The following is a 19,392-nucleotide window of genomic DNA, read 5'->3' as shown; positions in this document are numbered from 1 at the left end:
CTTCCCTCCCCTTACCTTAAAGCCATGTCCTCTTGTACTGAGCAGTGGTGCCCTGGGGAAGAGGTGCTGGCTGTCCACTCTATCTATTCCTCTTAATATCTTGTACACCTCTATCATGTCTCCTCTCATCCTCCTCCTCTCCAAAGAGTAAAGCCCTAGGTCCCCCAATCTCTGATCATAATCCATACTCTCTAAACCAGGCAGCATCCTGGTAAATCTCCTCTGTACCCTTTCCAATGCTTCCACATCCTTCCTATAGTGAGGCGACCAGAACTAGACACAGTACTCCAAGTGTGGCCTAACCAGAGTTTTATAGAGCTGCATCATTACATCGCGTCTCTTAAACTCTATCCCTCAACTTATGAAAGCTAACACCCCATAAGCTTTCTTAACTACCCTATCTACTTGTGAGGCAACTTTCAGGGATCTGTGGACATGTACCCCCAGATCCCTCTGCTCCTCCACACTACAAAGTATTATGCCATTTACTTTGCACTCTGCCTTGGAGTTTGTCCTTCCAAAGTGTACCACCTCACACTTCTCTGGGTTGAACTCCATCTGCCACTTCTCAGCCCACTTCTGCATCCTATCAATGTCTCTCTGCAATTTTCGACAATCCTCTACACTATCTACAACACCACCAACCTTTGTGTCGTCTGCAAACTTGCTAACCCACCCTTCTACCTCCACATCCAGGTTATTAATAAAAATCACGAAAAGCAGAGGTCCCAGAACAGATCCTTGTGGGACACCAAAGTCACAACCCTCCAATCTGAATGTACTCCCTCCACCACAACCCTCTGCCTTCTGCAGGCAAGCCAATTCTGAATTCACCTGGCCAAACTTCCCTGGATCCCATGCCTTCTGACTTTCTGAATAAGCCTACTGTGTGGAACCTTGTCAAATGCCTTACTAAAATCCATGTAGATCACATCCACTGCACTACCCTCATCTATATGCCTGGTCACCTCCTCAAAGAACTCTATCAGGCTTGTTAGACACAATCTGCCCTTCACAAAGCCATGCTGACTGTCCCTGATCAGACCATGATTCTCTAAATGCCCATAGATCCTATCTCTAAGAATCTTTTCCAACAGCTTTCCCACCACAGACGTAAGGCTCACCGGTCTATAATTACCCGGACTAACCCTATTACATTTTTTGAACAAGGGGACAACATTCGCCTCCCTCCAATCCTCTGGTACCATTCCCATGGACGAGGACATAAAGATCCTAGCCAGAGGCTCAGCAATCTCTTCCCTCGCCTCATGGAGCAGCCTGGGGAATATTCCGTCAGGCCCCGGGGACTTATCCATCTTAATGTATTTTAACAACTCCAACACCTCCTCTCCCTTGATATCAACATGCTCCAGAACATCAACCTCACTCATATTGTCCTCACCGTCATCAAGTTCCCTCTCAGTGGTGAATACCGAAGAGAAGTATTCATTGAGGACCTCGCTCACTTCCACAGCCTCCAGGCACATCTTCCCACCTTTTTCTCTAATCGGTCCTACCTTCACTCCTGTCATCCTTTTGTTCTTCACATAACTGAAGAATGCCTTGGGGTTTTCCTTTATCCTACTCGCCAAGTCCTTCTCATGCCCCCTTCTTGCTCTTCTCAGCCCCTTCTTAAGCCCCTTTCTTGCTACCCTATATTCCTCAATAGACCCATCTGATCCTTGCTTCCTAAACCTCACGTATGCTGCCTTCTTCCACCTGACTAGATTTTCCACCTCACTTGTCACCCATGGTTCCTTCACCCTACCATTCTTTATCTTCCTCACCGGGACAAATTTATTCCTAACAACCTGCAAGAGATCCTTAAACATTGACCACATGTTCATAGTACATCTCCCTGCAAAAACATCATCCCAATTCACACCCGTTATACTGTATTGTTTAGGGAATAATGACAAGAAAAAAGTCCGTACATGTTCAGTACAAACGCAATCATCGTAGCTCTTCTGGGAATGCTGATGCCACCTCGGCATCAGCCAATCCCGATTCTCCTGTGATCTTTAAGTTCCTGAAGCTGTAGCGTTTTACATAACTAGCCAGCCATCCCTTACTAGCTTTAAACTCCTTCTTCTTGCTCACAACACAAGGAGCGAACGAACGAGACGCAAGGTGAACAATGCTCAAAAACAAGTAATACTTTAAATCATCTCTAGATTACAGTACTTATAATACCTAATGCAATGGAAATGCTGTGTGAATCGTTGTTACACTGTATTGTTTAGGGAATAAGGACGCTTTGGAGGAGGCTCAATAATACTAAAGTCAGGATCTGTGGAGGTTGAGGGCTGAGGACCACTTCGGCAACGACATGCCACTTTTCAAAAGATCTAAGGTTTCTACTTTCTCTGCGAGAGATAGCACTTTACGTTCCCTTAGTCTTTGAGGAATTGCTTTGACCACTTAATTGCTTTCTAGGAGCCATTTTTTCAGAAACAAAGTAGCGTCTGAACGAGACACGAGGCAAACAATGCTTAAACAACAAGTGCTGGAGAGAGAACTTCCGGGTTTTCCTGATCTGCGGTTGGTTGAATCCGTGCATTCAGAACCCGCAGATAAGGAGGGCCGACTGTACTATTTGTAGTTGCACATTTTGTCTTCTTTTGCACATCAACTGTTTGTCAATATTTTCATTGATTCCATTGTATTTCTTTGTTCTATGAATGCCTGCAAGAAAGTGAATCTCAAGTTGTATATAGTGACATATACATAAATTTACTTTGAACTTTGACCTGGTGAGCTCCCCCAGCAGCAGGTTTTTCTGTGAATTTTCCCAGCTTTCCATTTACAGGCAGTCCCCGGGTTACGTACACTGAATTCCCCGGGTCCTAAACTCCACTGCACTGAGACAGGTTAAATGGTACATGTGGGGGCTGTGCTGTGTTTGGGTATTTGATCCTCCACAATATTCCACGTGGGAATTGAAACTGGAGGTGGCAGTGTTTTTTTTTTAACTAGATTGAGTTGTGCGCTCAACATTAACCCGGCACAGATGGTACAGGAGTCACTGGATCGACATCAACCCGGCACCGCACTGATCTCACTGCGCCACCAGCCAACGGGGGGGGGGGGGGGGGTCAGGGTGAATCTTACTTAGAAAAATTTAAGCCAAATACAAAGTTAAATACTCAACACAGTGTCAACAGCAATGACTTAAAATGGCGGACGGCATCGCAATCCGACTTAAAATGGTGGACGGCATCACGATCTGACTTAAAATGGCGGATGGCATTCTCCTTCCTCGGTTCGTAAGCATGAGTTGTCCGTAAGTCGGACGTTCGTAACTCAGGGACTACCTGTATTTCTGCATCTCCTGCTGTTGAACTGTTAGACATTTTTGAAGTTTGAATAGGCTTTAACCACAGAATGGCCTGAGCCCAATCCCAGATCCTAGATCCATTGATAATTGTCCTTGGATGTGACACGTAGACTCACCAAACTGGAAATTGGTGTAGTTCGGGCACACATGGTAACAGGCACTGAGGAGACCTTCCATCATAAGTGCAGTTCCCATTGCGTAAAATAATCCGAAGTGCTTCGGAATTCCGCATTCCTACAAGACAGAGATAAAATACTGATTGAAATTTAATAAGCTGCTGCCGCTGACTACTTGACTCTGAATGACTTACACCTGCTGCCCCCAAGATCAGGTTCAATCCCACATTGTCCAATTTCCCATGGCATTGCTGTTGTTCCTCCATTGACACTAAGGGTTAACTCTATAACCCTTGGAGATCTGTGTATCTCAGAGGTATCTGCACTTGAGCAATTCTGGTCCCTTCACTAGCCCTGAAATGAATCAGTGCTCAAACATTCTCTATTTCCCTCCCAACCCTCTCCTGTGTTTCAATATTTCATTAGGAATTTGAAAAGATTTGGTATGTCACCAAACACACTTGCAAATGTCTACAGATGCATACTAACTGCTACATCACTGTCTAGTACGGAGGGACCAATGCACAGGATCAGAAAATGCTGCAGAAAGTTGTAAACTCAGCCAGCTCCACCATAGGTACTAGCCTCCCCTTCACTGAGGACCTCTTCAAAAGGTGATGCATCAAAAAGACAGCATCTATCATTAAAGAGCCCCACCACTCTTCTCATTGCCACCATTAGGGAGGAATACCATAACCTGAAGACCCACAGTCAATGTTTCAGGAACAGCTCTTTCCCCTCCACCATCAGATTTCTGAATGGACAATGAACCCATAAACAATATCTCACTATTTTTGCTCTTCTTTTGCACTGCTTACCTGCAGATCAGCAGCCTTGGGCTGCCTACTGGTTTAATACCACACAACACACTCTTTATTGCCTCAAAGCTCAATGGAAGTTAAGACCAAAACATCACTATTTGTCATCAGCAATTTTATAAACACTCAACACGTCAGGCAGCATCAATGGAGGGGAATAAACAGTTGACATTTCGGGCCAAGCTCCAGCATCAGGATGCTTGGCCTGAGACATCAACTGTTTACTCTTCTCCATAGATGCTGCCTGACCTACTGAGTTCCTCTAGCATTTTGTGCATGTTGTGCAAGATTTGCAGCATCTGCACATTCTCCTGTGTTTCAAACCACTCTCCCTCATGGCAGATGGCAGATGTTTGCACCAGCTCTGGTGTTTGCTTAATCCCTTCTTTACAGTTGTGATTTTTTTTTTCCTCCTCCTCATTGTAAACTATCAAATGGTGAAAGGCCTTGATAGAGTGGATGTGGGGAGGATGTTTCCTATGGTGGGAGAGTCTAAGACCAGAGGACACAGCCTCAGAATAGAGGAGCATCCTTTTAGAATGAAAATAAGGAGGGATTTCTTTAGCCAGAGAGTGTTGAATCTGTGGATTTTTTTGCCACAGGCAGCTGTGGAGGCCAAATCTTTATGTATATTTAAGGCCAAGTTTGATAGATTCTTGATTGGTCAGGGCATGAAGGGATACGGTGAGAGGGTGGGGAGGTGGGAGGCAGGAGATTGGGACTAAGGAAAATTAGATCAACCATGATGAAATGGCGGAGCAGACTCAATGGGCTAAATGCCTCAATCTGCTCCTATATCTTATGGTCATATGACCTCTTGTCCTTTCCTAGTTCCTGCACTTGCTAAAAACCTCTTTCTTGTTCAAGTTCCAATGTTGTTCATTCCACCAAGATGCAACACTGAGCGTCATAGGAAGTCATTCCTGCCTGTGGCCATCAAACTTTACAACTCCTCCCTCGGAGTGTCAGACACCCTGAGCCAATAGGCTGGTCCTGGATTTATTTCCACTTGGCATGATTAACTTATTATTATTTAATTATTTATGGTTTTATATTGCTATATTTCTACACTATTCTTGGTTGATGCGACTGTAACGAAACTCAATTTCCCTCGGGATCAATAAAGTATGTCTGTCTGTGATGTCAAGCTTACAGCCATTATATGAGAAGGCAGATTGAAGTCCAAACCAATACACAACAGAACAATCTCATGTGTTCTAATTTCCTCTCTTCATTCCCTTACAATTCCTCTATTATGTGAGCTGCCAGAGGAAGCGGTAATGGTAGGTATAATGTTGAGGAGACATTTGGACAGGGACATGGACTGTAAGCAAATGGGGCTAGCTCAGAATGATATCTTGGTTGGCATGGACAGTTGGGTTAAAGGGTCTGTTCCATGCTCTATGACTCGATATACGTATAAACTCCCCTTTGAGTCTTTTTGCCATTTACCAAAACTGAGGTGTAATATACATTCAATGGCCAGCAAGTAGCCCATCCACTTCGAGGTTTGACGTGTTGTGCATTCAGAGATGATCTTCTGCGCACCACTGTTGTAATGTGTGGTTATTTGAGTTACTGTCACCTTGAACCAGTCTGGCCATGCCCCTCTGACCTCTCTCATTAACAAGGTGTTTTCATCCACAGAACTGCCGCTCACTGGATGTGTTTTTGCACCATTCTCTGTAAACTCTAGAAACTGTTCTGTGTGAAAAACCCAGGAGATCAGCAGTTTCTGAGATACTGAAACAACCTCGTCTGGCACCAACAATCATTCCACAGTCAAAGTAACTCAGATCACATTTCTTCCCCATTCTGATAAATGGTCTGAGCAACAACTGAGCCTCTTGACCATGTCTGCATGTTTTTATGTATTGAGTTGCTGCCACATGATTGGCTGATTAGATATTTGCATTAACAAGTGTACAGGTGTACCTCAAAGTGGTTACTCAGCGTACAGTGGACAATTAATCTACCAGCATATCACTGAAGTGTGGGATCAAACTGGAGTACCCAGGGGTTCACAGGGATAACAAGCACACAGACCTGTGACCAGGGTCAAACCCACATCACCCAGAGCATTAAGTGGGACAGCATGGTAGCATAGCAATTAGCACAATGCTATTACAGCACCAGCAACCCAGATTCAGTTCCTACTGCTGTCTGTAAGGAGTTTGCATGCTCTCCCCAGAAAAGTGTGGGTTTCCTCCGGGTGCTCCAGTTTTCTCCCACATTCCAGAGACATACAGGTCACATGGGTGTAATTGGGTGGGGTGAGCTCACTGCGCCGGAAGGACCTGTTAATGCGCTGTGTCTCTAAATAAAAATATGAAATAATTGAAAGAACTTAGATGTGTCTTAGGTACTATGCCAATACATTTTTAAACACCAAATCCCAATGGCTTCACCTTATCTTTTTATCCCCATAATGTACACATTATTTTAATTTATGCAAAGACATTTCAAACATCATTTGATGATAATGTGGCGCAGCCCAATTTCATTAATTAAAAGGTGGTTGAACACAGTCTCGTGGGTTCTCCAATGCCAACATCATCCCAGAACTGTTAATTTACTTCAGCCCTGTTAAAGATCAATCAGTAATGAAACACACAGGAAGGAGTTGGCTGGATTTGTACCAGAGCATAGACATCATTCCGCATCAGGGCTCGTTTGTGTAGAATCTCACGTTGCAGGACAATGAGCAGGAAAAGCAGTCCCAGCATCAGGTATCCAAGGTTACTCAGGATGTTGTTAAATGCACTGTTGGTGAAAGAGGAGATAATCAACTCCAAGTGGACAAGCAGGAGAAAATGATGAACAAACAGAACAAGACTGGATAATTTCCACACTACAGTTTCACATACACACTATGAACAATGGATGGTACAAGCACAGCAATTCCAACCTCCAGTGCTGTCTGGGTAGTTTGTCCATTCTCCTAAAAGGGCGTTTCGGCTAATATTTTTTATCTGCGACAAGCTGGCGGCTCTGAGGCGAGCCCCCTTGACAAGATTAAAACTGCCTGGGAGCAAGATTTAAGTTTTTCACTGTCAAGACGATGTATGGGATTCAGTTCTTAAGTTAGTTAACTCAACCTCTTTATGTGCCCGCCACTGCCTGTTACAGTTCAAGGTTGTACACAGGACCCATATGTCTAAAACTAAATTATCTCGCATTTACCCAGATGTTAATCCCTGTTGCAACAAATGCAAAAGGAGCAAGGCTTCCCTTATCCATTTGTATTGGACATGCCATAGCTTGGAAAAATACTGGAAAGATGTCTTCCAAACTCTTTCCCAAATATTTAATTATAATTTGGAACCTAACCCTTTGATTGCTCTTTTCGGCACCTCCGGAGAGGGGGAGCATACTGTCTTTTGCCTCTCTTTTGGCCAGGCTTGCAGTTTTGCTCAGGTGGAGGGATGCTGCCCTGCCCACCCATGCTCAGTGGCTCAGGGACATCATGTCCAGTCTACACCTTGAGAAGATCCACTATTCAATCCTCAACTCTGACATAAAGTTCCTAAAGGTGTGGGGACCATTTCTTGAATATTTTCAGAATCCCCAGCCAAACTAAAGGTCCATTCTTTCTTCCTTTCCTCTGCACACAAATCCCTGACCTCCAGCACTTCTCGGTAAAACTCTTCGGACATAAACTTATTATCATACAACAGCCTATGTAATAGAAAAATACACCTTCTCCAAACCAATGCAGCTCTGTGGGGACAAAGGTTCTGTTTAACCCTTTTTGCCAATGGATTGATGGCTTGGAGTTGCAGACTGGGAGGGGTGGAGCAATAATCAATGCATGATTGTACTATGGGTGCATTTCTTTCATAGATGTGAATTGTACATTTGATACATTTGTTATGCACTGCACAATTCTCCTTTATACCATGTTCTCTTTATTTTAAAAAACTATCAAAATATTGTTGAAAAAAGGACATTACGGTTAGTGTAACGCTATTACAGCACCGGTGCCTCAGGTTCAATTCCTGTTGCAGTCTGTAAGGTGATTGCACGTTCTCACCGTGACCGTGTGTATTTCTACATATGGGTTAGTAGGGTAATAGGTCACATCGATGTGATTGGACGACATGGGCACTTTGGGCCAGAAGGCAGTGTTACTATGCTGTATCTCTAAAAAAAAACACAGGGTTTTTTCTGGGTTTTGTATTCTCCTAAAGGTATGTGTATTGTCGTAACTGGGATGGGGGGTGAAAGTTGTGAGTGGTAATGGGGATAAGCTCCCACTACCTATTAAATGCTCCCAATGGCATGCATCTCAAATAGCCTCTGACAACCAAGTCCGGCTCCTGGCCTCCATGTGTGGCTTAGCTACTAAACTTGGTGGAACAATTTCTACTGACAGGAGATGGGACAAAGGCAGGTTACTGGTGCCTTAAAACCAACCACTTTGGGCAGATGGGACTTGTCAGCTGTGGTTGGCAGCTCATCTAGAAGGGAAACTCTGATTTCAAACCTCCTCTGCCTTGCGGCTGTACCCACTCATGGGGAAGGCTTCAGGAGGAAACTCCAAGGGAAAAATCTGGAGCTGAAGTCCACAAGGCAGTCCTACGTTGAGTTCAACACTCACTTGCATCTCCTGCAATGCTGTTGGTGCCAAATTGTATTGGTCTCTGCCGTTCCTTTGGCTTCATCAGCTGCATTAAGAGGTATTGCCCTGGCTTATGCATCACATAGACAGCCAGGATCAACATCCACGGTCGACCCTGACCAATGGAGGGTCTCAATAGACAAGCAGTGGAATCTGGGTAGAACTGAATGGAACTTGGGGAGAATAAAATGGGGTTAGTGTAATTGGGTGGCTGATGGCTGGCACAGACCCAGTTGAACAAAGGGCCTGATTCCACACCCATAAGAGCAGTTAACTGGAAATTCCATCAATTTCAAATTCATATACCATGCTTGGACATATACCCAGGCAGACTACAGTGCTTTTGTCAGGTGGTGCATTACCACTTTAATAAGGGCCCTCTGTTTTGGGTGCCAACTGCTGGCCTGCATAACCCTTTGCCACATCCCATTTGTGAATATTATTGCCGGAGTAAACTCCTCCACCATTCAGGTAACTGTGTAAAGTCATGAATGGGGCATTATATTGGATTTGTTCTTGACCCAAGAATTTAAATATCCAAGTTCAAAAACTTCAAAGTGAATTTATTATCAAAGAACATGTATGTCACCATATACTACCTTGGGATTAATTTTCTTGCAGGCATTCACAGTAGAGCAGAGAAACACAACAGAATCAATAGTTGTTTGTCAGTCTTTGTGTATAGTTTTTCAATTTGCAAAAAAAGGCAAACTGTGTAATGAGTAATACTGAGAACATGAGTTGTAGGTTCTTGAAAGCGAGCCAATAGGTTGTGGAATCAGTTCAGTGTTGAGATGAGTGAAGTTATCCACGTTGGTTGAGGACCCTGATGGTTATAGGGTAATAACTGTTCCTGAACCTGGTGGTTTATACATTCATGGTTTAAAACCAGAGACCCCAAGGTTAAGGTGAGAAGTAAGCAGTTTCCAGGGTTTGCAAGGGTACTTGGAGTTTAGAATGTACTGCTGGGTAAGATGGTGGAGTTGGACACTGAATATGATCTAGATGTTCACTTAGATCACCAACATACAGAAGGCTATGGACCAAGTGCTAGGAAGCAGGATTAGTAGAGATGGGTACTTGATGGTTAGCATGGACTTCTTTTGATGACCACTATAATAGGCAATGAACTCTGAAGTCTAAGTGTTCTTATATTCCCTTGGAACAACTTACTTCTCATGTTGAACCTGGGCTCCATTGATAGCGATAGAGAGTTATTTTTCTTGTAGTTTTACATAATCACCTATATACAGTACTTTGTAAGTCTTAGGCACATATAACCATATAACAATTACAGCACAGAAACAGGCCATCTCGGCCCTTCTAGTCCATGCCGAACGCTTACTCTCACCTAGTCCCACTGACCCACACTCAGCCCATAACCCTCCATTCCTTTCCTGTCCATATACCTATCCAATTTTACTTTAAATGATAATACCAAACCTGCCTCTACCACTTCTACTGAAAGCTCATTCCACACAGCTACCACTCTCTGAGTAAAGGAATTCCCCCTTGTGTTACCCCTAAACTTTTGCCCCTTAACTCTCAACTCATGTCCTCTTGTTTGAATCTCCCCTACTCTCAATGGAAAAAGCCTATCCACGTCAGCTCGATCTATCCCTCTCATAATTTTAAATACCTCTATCAAGTCCCCCCTCAACCTTCTACGCTCCAAAGAATAAAGACCTAACTTGTTCAATCTTTCCCTGTAACTTAGGTGCTGAAACCCAGATAACATTCTAGTGAATCTTCTCTGCACTCTCTCTATTTTGTTGACATCTTCCCTATAATTCGGTGACCAGAACTGTACACAATACTCCAAATTCGGCCTCACCAATGCCTTGTACAATTTTAACATTACATCCTAACTCCTATACTCAATGCTCTGATTTATAAAGGCCAACATACCAAAAGCTTTCTTCACCACCCTATCCACATGAGATTCCACCTTCAGGGAACTATGCACCATTATTCCTAGATCACTCTGTTCTACTGCATTCTTCAATGCCCTACCATTTATCATGTATGTCCTATTTGGATTATTCCTACAAAAATGTAGCACCTCACATTTATCAGCATTAAACTCCATCTGCCATCGTTCAGCCCACTCTTCTAACTGGCCTAAATCTCTCTGCAAGCTTTGAAAACCTACCTCATTATCCACAACGCCACCTACCTTAGTATCATCTGCATACTTACTAATCCAATTTACTACTCCATCATCCAGATCATTAATGTAAAAAAAAATCTTTTTTACACATGTAAAAAAAATCTATAAAGCAAAGATGCTTTCAAAAATAATAAAATTTCTAAATATCCAAGAATTTACTATAAAGAGCAGTAAACAGCAAATCAAATCAATATTTGCTGTGACCACCCCTTGCCTTTGAAACTGCATCAATTCTCTTAGGTTTATCGTCATGCAGTTTAATAAGAAAATCAGCTGGCAGGTTGTTCCAAGCATCTGCAGACACTGGCTGCCTTGTTTGCTTCTGTCTCTCCAGGTAATCCCAGATAGCCTGGTGATGTCGAGATCAGGGCTCTGTGTATTCATTGCAGAACTCCTTGTTCTTTTCGCTGAAGGTAGATCTTTGACCTTGGCCCTGTGTTTGGGGTCATTGTCCTGCTGCAGAATGAAGTTGGGACAGATCAGATGTCTCCCTGATGGTATTGTGTGATGGATGAGAGTCTGATTGTACTTCTCAGCATTGAGGATTCCATTAATTTTGACCAGATCACCAACTCTATTTACAGAAATGCAGCTCCAAACCTGCAGGGAACCTCCTCCGTGCTTCACTGTTGGCTGCAGACACTCATCCACGTGGTGCTCTCCAGCTCTTCTGCAGACAAACTGCCTCCTGTTTGAGCCAAACATTTTCACTCTTCAGTCTAGAGCGTTGCTGCCATCGTTCAGCACCCCAGTCCTTGTGTTTTTGCACATATGTGAGTTTCTTGGCTTTGTTTCCACTTCAGAGGAATGGCTTTTTGGCAGCAACTCTTCCATGAAAACTACCTCTGACAAGACTTCTCTGGACTCTAGAGGGGTGTACTTGGGTTCCAGTGTTTTCTGTGAGTTCAGAGCTGATAGCAGCGCTGTACTACTTCTGATTTAGAAGGGACGTCAGTTTGATGTATCTCTCATCTGCTGCACTACGTTTCCGTGGCTGACCACTGCCTTTCTGGTCCTCAACCTTGCCAGTTTCTTTGTGCTTCTTCAGGAGAGCTTGGACAGCAGGTCCTGAAACTCCTATATGCCATGAAATTTCTGCTTAGGAGATACCTTGCTAATGCAGGGTGACCATCTTGTGTCTTGTTGCTATGCTCACTTTTGCCATGGTGAAAGAGTTGATGATTTGAAGGTTAAACAGTCACACCCTTACCTTTTTCGTTTGGTTGTCCTTTTCACAGTTTGATTCCTTCTCCACCCATTTCTGTTTAGTTAATTCAACTCATTATATTATTGACCATTAACCTCCTGCTTGTTATCTCTGTTTAATCATGAACTGGGCTATATACCTATAAGGCCGTCAAGTTTTTATCTGATAAGTAGTGTATTACTTAATATATTATTTTCTTTAACAAAATATAAACATTTCTCTAACATTTAGTTTTTTGGAAAGTTAATCACAGAAGCATCAGGATCCAGGATATTAAAATGTGAATATGTAGATGACAGTACTTTTGTTCACAGCTCAACACTTGCAAGAAGGGTTACAGAATTCCTGCAGGTCAAGGCAAGATTCAAAAGGGCCTATTCTTCCGAGACCTCTGACTGTTCCCTGCAATAGCACCACAACAAAGGCAAAGAACAATTGGTCCAAATCAGGAGAGCTTTGCCTTCTTATCACCATCAAGCGGATACCTTTCACCAACAGGGAAATCACATCAAATAGGCAGTGTGGGTGTGGCGACTAACCTCAGCACTCCCAGGGGATGAGCGCACAGGAAGTTGTAGTAACAGATATCCTGGTTCCCTGTGATATTGAAAACCTGTCAGAGGAAGACAATGAATGTGACTAGCAGAAAATACCTGCTCATAACGTCATCAGATCATTTGTCAGGGAGGTCAGCACCCCGGAATCACACAAGACACAGAAGCCAACATGACTCAAAATTCACAATTGGAACATTTAACCTCCAGACTCAAAACAAGCAGTGTACAGGGTAAGTGTTGAACCAATCAGCTATAAACACAAAGCCACCTAATGAGCCTCAATTGACTACAAAGACAAAACCATTTTTATTGAACCCCAGACTGACAAGCTGTGTGGAAGACAGGTCAGAACAGAAGCCATTCTACCCTTCATTCCAAGCCAACCAAAAATGGACTATAAATTAAATTCCACTTCCCAGACCTGTAAACCTGGTAAATAGAAGCAAGAGTAGACTACTTGACCCTCCAAACTCAATCTATGCATTTAAAGCAATTGTGGCTGATGTGTGTTCTCTCTCTCTGTGAGAGCCACCCAACGTGTGAAGAGCTTTTTTCTTAGTTATAAACACAAGTGATTCTGCAGATGCTGAAAACCCAGAGCAAAACTCACAAAACACTGGAGGAACTCAGCAGGTCAGGCAGTATCTACAGAAATGAATAAACAGCCTAACTTTTCAGGCCAAGACCCTTCTACAGGACTGAAAAGGAAGGGGGAAGATGCCAGAATAAAAGATGGGAAGAGGGGAAGGACAGCTAGAAGATGAGAGGTGAAGCCAGATGGGTGGGAAAGATGAAGGGCTGGAGAAGAAGGAATCTGTTAGGAGTGGAGAGTGGGAGAAAGGGAAGGAGGAGGGGCACCAGGGCAAGGTGATGGGCAGTTGAGAAGAGAAGGGGTGAGAGGGCAGCCAGAGTGGAGAATGGAAGAGGGAAGGGGGAGGGTGAAAATTATCAATCACACTTTTATCTGTGTCCTAAACCTCTTGCCCCTTAACCCAAAATAGTAACCTCTCAGTCTAGACATCCGACTCAGAAGAAACATCCTCCCTGTCTTGAGTACAACTAGCTTTGATGGAATTTTTAAGTATCAATTAAATCCCTTCACATTAGTGAATACATAGTCAACCATATAGTCATCCTGTCATTCCAGGAATCAATATGTTAAACCTTGGCTGCACTCCCTCACCAGTAAGTGCTTTCTTAGGTAAGGAGACAGGAACTGTATATAAAACCCTAAGTGTGCTCCCACCAAAAATCTTACATAATTGTAGCTAGACATCTTGCTGAGGTACTGAAGTTCTCTTTGAATGAAGTTCTCCAACTGGTGAACTGGTGTTCCCCACTTCCGCGCCCCCCCCCCCCACCTTTCCTTTCTCCCCGGTCCACTCTTCTCTCCTATCAGATTACTACTTCTTCAGGCCTTTACCTTTCTCACTCATCACCCGCCAGCTTGTACTCCTCCACCCCCCCACCTTTTTATTCTGGCTTCTGCTCCTTTCCTTTCCAGTCTTGATGAAGGGTCTCAGCCCGAAACATCGACTGTCTATTCATTTCCATAGATGCTGCCTGACCTGCTGAGTTCCTCCAGCATTTTGTGTGTTACAGCATCTGCAGATTCACTTGTGTAGATGCTTTGAAGACCATCACACACTATTTACCTTCCCAACTGCTTTCTGCACCCATAAATTTGCTTTCAGTGATTAGTGTGAAAGGATAACCAGATCTCTTTGTATATTCCATATCCCAATCAATTTACATTTAAATAATAACACACTTGTTTTACACATCACTAGAAATGTTTGTATTTATGCATATTACGCCATGTTTTCCTAATCTATTTCACCAGTTGCATCCTCCAGATAATGGAGATTATTTTACTTGTCACATTTACATTGAAACATAGTGAAGTGCATCATTTGTGTCAAGTCAAATTAGCGAAGATTGTGCTGGGCAGCCCGTAAGTGTCGGCACTTCTGATGCCAAAAGAGCATGCCCACAACATTACCAGGTAAAGGAGCTTCACTCATTTGACCTAACCAACTTCCCTACTTAAACTAGGTATGACACAGTAGCATAGCATTATTGTAACATTATTAGGGTGCTAGCAACCTGTCATTTGTACATTCTCCCCGTGACTTCATGGGTTTCCTAAAGGTGCTCCAGTTTCCTCCCACATCCCAAACACAGAGGTCAGGGTTAGAGAGCTGTGGCCATGTTATGTTAGCACCAGAAACGTGGCTGCCCCTAGCGTATTTTCGCTGAATTGATTTGATGCAAACAATGCATTTAACTGCATGTTTCCATGCACAATTGACAAGTAAAGCTAATCAAATTAATCAATCAGTCTTTAATAATTCAGCTTCTTACCGTCTGATATGTGATAACCAGCTGAATCACCGGCAGGGCATAGAAAACTGCGATAGTTGCAATGTTCCTGGCACATAAAAATAAGGTGACAAAGTCAATTCCTGTGAACCAACACACTCCACTAACATCATGAGAGGAAAGATCATGAATTGCAGACACAGTACTTTCTCCCAAATCTACCAAATTGGAAGTAAGGGCTTGTAATCTCCCTCTAGTATTTCCTGAAAGAAAACAGAATCATATCAAAATGCCAAGTCTTAGAGTCATCGAGCACTACAGCACAGAAACAGGCCTTGTGGCCCATCTATTCCATGCCATTGTATTCTGCCTACTCCCATCATCTTGCACCTGGACCACAGCCCTCCATACCCCTCCCATCCATGTACTTATCCATGCTTGTCTTAAATGTTGCAATTGAACCTGTATCCACCACTTCTGTTGGCAGCTCCTTCCATACTCACATGGTCTTCTGAGTGAAAAGGCTTCCCCTCAGGTTCACCTTACGCTCCTCACCTTTCACCTGTAACCCATGACCTCTAGTTGTAGTCCCACCCAACTTCAGTGGAAAAAGCCTACTTGCATTTACCCTATCTACACCCCTCATAATTTTGTATACCTCTATCAAATCTCCTCTCAATCTTCTACATTCCAAGGAATGAAGTCCTAACCTATTCAATTTGTCCATATAACTCAGGTCCTCCAGAGATATCCATTGTAAGTTTTCAATCTTATTTACATCTTTCCTGTAGGTAGGTGACCAAAACAGCACACAATACTCCAAATTAGGCCTCACCAATGTCTGATACAACTTCAACATAACATCCCATCTCCTGTACTCAATACTTTGATTTATGAAGACCAATGTGCCAAAACCTCTCTTTATCACCCTTTCTACCTGTGACACCTCTTTCAAGAGATTATGTGCAGAAAGAAATAATTTGGTGACATGAGCTTAATTTAGTTTGGCACAACATTGTGGGCCAAAGGGCCTGTTTCCGTGCTGTTTGATGTCATGGCTCCCCACAGGTGCAGAAGAGGGCAGACCCATCACTTCCACATCAGCAAGTGTCACTCAAGTTGCTTATTTGAAGCGCCTGATGTTACTTACCGAATCAGAACGAGCTTCACTACGTCCTGTCTGTGAAACATTTCTGAGGATGCTGCCAGGACTCAAGGACCTGAGTTATAGAGAGACTTTGGGTAGCCATGTACTTTATTCCTTGGAGTCTAGGAGACTGAGGGGTGTATAAAATCATGAGGGGCTTAGGTAGTATAAAGGTATAAAGGGCGACATGGTGGTGTAGCGGCTAGCACAGTGCCAGTGACCCATGTTCAATTCCCACTGCTGCCTGTAAGGAATTTGTACGTTTTCCCTGTGACTGTGTGCCTTTCCTCTGGATGCTCAGGTGTTTTTTCAAAAAGTTCAAAGTAAAATTTATTATCAGAGTACATATATGTCACCACATACAACCCTGAGATTCTTTTTCTGTTGGAACACTTAGCAAATCTATAGAACAGTAACTGTAAGCAGGATCTGTACACTATAAACATCAGAAACTGTAAACAAATTGTGCAAATACAGATAATAAATAAATAGCAATAAATAACGAGCATGAAATAACAAGATAAAAGAGTCCTTAAATGAGTGTAGTTATCCCTTTTTGTTGAAGAGCCTGATGGTTGAGGGGTAGTAACTGCTCTTGAACCTGGTGGTGTGAGTCCTGAGGCACTACTACCTTCTACCTGATGGCAGCAGTGAGAAAAGAGCATGGCCTGGGTGGTGAGGATCTTTGATGATGGAAGCTGCTTTTCTACGGCAGCGTTTCATGTAGATGTGCTTAATGGTTGGGAGGGTTTTACCCGTGATGTACTGGGCTGAATCCACTACACTTAGTAGGATTTACTGCTCAAAGGCATTGGTGTTCCAATACCAGGCCGTAATGCAGCCTCCCACATTTTAAAGTTGTACATTTAGGTTTAATGAGCTGTGGCATGCTATGTTGGCGTCGGATGTGGGAATGCCCAGCACAATCTTCGATGATTTGATTTGGTGCAAATGATGCATTTCGTTGTATGTTTCAATGTACAGGTGACAAATAAAGCTGATCTTTATCTTTAGATAGGGTGAATGCACACAGTCTTTTCATTGAAGGGGAACTGAAAACTAAAGGGGATAGGTTGAAGGTGAGAGTGGAAAAATTTAAAAGAGACCAAAGGAGACCTTTTATCGCATATTGAGTTCTGTGTTGTTCTGAGCAGTGGAGGAGTGTTGCTGACACCAGAATGTGTGGTGACACTTGTGGACTGCCCCCACGCACATCATGGCTGTGTTGGTTGTTAATGTAAATGATGCATTTCACTGCATGTTTCCACATACATCCGAAAAATAAATCTGAATCTTGAACTTCTTCACAGAGGGGAAATGAGCTACCAGAGAGAGTGGCTGAGGCAGGTACAATTATGATATTTAAAGGACATTTAGATAAGTACATGGACAGAAGGGATTGAGAGGGACATTGGCCAAATATGGGCTAATTGGACTAACTTAGCAAGAACCTTGGTCAGCATGGATAAGTTGGGCCGAAAGGCCTGCTTCATTACTGCTACATTACTCTATGACTTTAACAACCAAACGTCTTTTCCTCAGGTTTTGGGAAAGGAGGGAGATGAAACACCAGGACCACGATAAAACATTTGGCACCCACCCCCATATTAGAAAACTAACCAGAAGTAGATCTTGTATTTTTTGCTGAGAACTCGCTTGTCCTTCCTTGCAAGGTCAGAGACATAGAGAAACTTCTGCAAACAGGAGAGAAAGAAACATCTTTTTAGAAAGGTCTGCTGCTCTTTCTTTGTGCCTTGACATTTCCCGGGAATGTCAAACAAAACCTCATCCCCTACACAATGTGAAAAATATAATGTTGGTCAGTACAGTAACTCAGCCATTTACTTAGAACCAACATGCAAGTAATTGTAAAGTGTTGGGTAGGGGCTACTCTATAAAAAAGCTCATTGACTGATCTTTGCAAAGTGGATCACCTAAAGTAAATCAACCTAAACTGACTTATCATTTATACTTGAAATGATACAGTTTCAGTAAAGCTTGCCTGCTACATTTCCTGTACAGAAAAGCACAATACAAAAATGTAAATTCTTCGCCAAGTTCCAAGGTAATTTTTGCTGTACTTTATTTGTTAATTGATTCTTTATTGTCACATGTGCCAAGTTACAGTGAAAAGATTTTGCTCGAGTGTCATCCAGACAGATTGTTCTGCACTCGAGTACATCAATGGATAGTATTTCAAGCCACAGTGCAGGGAGACAAACAGAGTACAAGGGCTTCAGCTGAAGTAATGAATACTCATCTGTGCAGCAGCATCCGCTTCCCTCAGCATGAGCACCGAGCTAAAACTACCTGCTGGATTTCAGCTCACTTACCTTGGTTCTGATAACATTTTTATCGGAATCAATGTCTGCCAGTGTGTCATACTCATCTTCTTCAATGGAGCTGAGAGAATCGAGGCGAGGTCGGATCACATTGTCCAACGGTTTCTCTGTGAAGAACAGGGCAAGTGGGTATAGCAGGGCAACAGGGTAAAGATGCAAATACAATATTCTCAGATGACTGAGGATGCAGCATATAAAGTTTCAGAGGTCTAGATGGGTGGGAGAGTAAAATCTGTTTTCTTTAGCAATAGTGTCACCGGCAGGATCCATAGAGTTAAGGAAAGAGGAATGGAGAGTGTAAGGACGACCTTTTGTGGATCTGACCTCAGAAGGATTGAGGAAACAGAGAGGATAGACATCGCACTGATGATTATGAGCTAATGATTGAGTAGGATAGACTTATTTTACAGCTGGTGTGGGCAGAATTTTACTTTATTTAGAGATACAGCGCAGTAACAGGCCATTCTGGCCCTACTATCCTCCTGCACTGCACAATTACACCCATGTGAGCAATTCACCTACTAACCTGCATGTTTTTGGAATGTGGAAGGAATCCAGAGCTTTCAGGGGAACTTCAAGCAGTCACTGGGAGAATGTACAAACTCCTTACAGACACCAGTAAGAACTGAAAGCGGTTGCTGGCGCTGTGAGAGCGCTATGTTAACCATTACACTTCCGCGCCACTTGTTATAGTATCCTCTGTAATATAAATTTCTTCCTCTCCATAAACTGCAGGCTCAACAAAAGCTCCAAAT

General features: G+C 43.1%; 1 protein-coding gene across 8 annotated transcripts in view; it reads right to left on the bottom strand.

Annotated features, from left to right (window-relative positions):
• The window catches only part of sidt2 (SID1 transmembrane family, member 2), a 109,572-nt gene that overhangs the window by 27,196 nt on the left and 62,984 nt on the right, over window positions 1-19,392 (bottom strand). For all 8 annotated transcript variants that reach the window (XM_073030112.1, XM_073030111.1, XM_073030110.1 and 5 more), the window contains 6 exons: window positions 18,629-18,744; window positions 17,916-17,989; window positions 15,191-15,257; window positions 12,809-12,882; window positions 6,911-7,034; window positions 3,454-3,571 (listed from right to left, as the gene is read on the bottom strand). In XM_073030112.1, coding sequence (XP_072886213.1) covers window positions 3,454-3,571; window positions 6,911-7,034; window positions 12,809-12,882; window positions 15,191-15,257; window positions 17,916-17,989; window positions 18,629-18,744 — 573 coding nt within the window. The remainder of the gene's footprint in view (window positions 1-3,453; window positions 3,572-6,910; window positions 7,035-12,808; window positions 12,883-15,190; window positions 15,258-17,915; window positions 17,990-18,628; window positions 18,745-19,392) is intronic.

The sequence above is a fragment of the Hemitrygon akajei genome, chromosome 26 (assembly GCF_048418815.1).
Source record: "Hemitrygon akajei chromosome 26, sHemAka1.3, whole genome shotgun sequence".
In the NCBI taxonomy this organism is placed as follows: Eukaryota; Metazoa; Chordata; class Chondrichthyes; order Myliobatiformes; family Dasyatidae; genus Hemitrygon; species Hemitrygon akajei.
The sequence above is the reverse complement of the archived record's forward strand: the minus strand, read 5'-3'. Positions and strand labels throughout refer to the sequence as shown.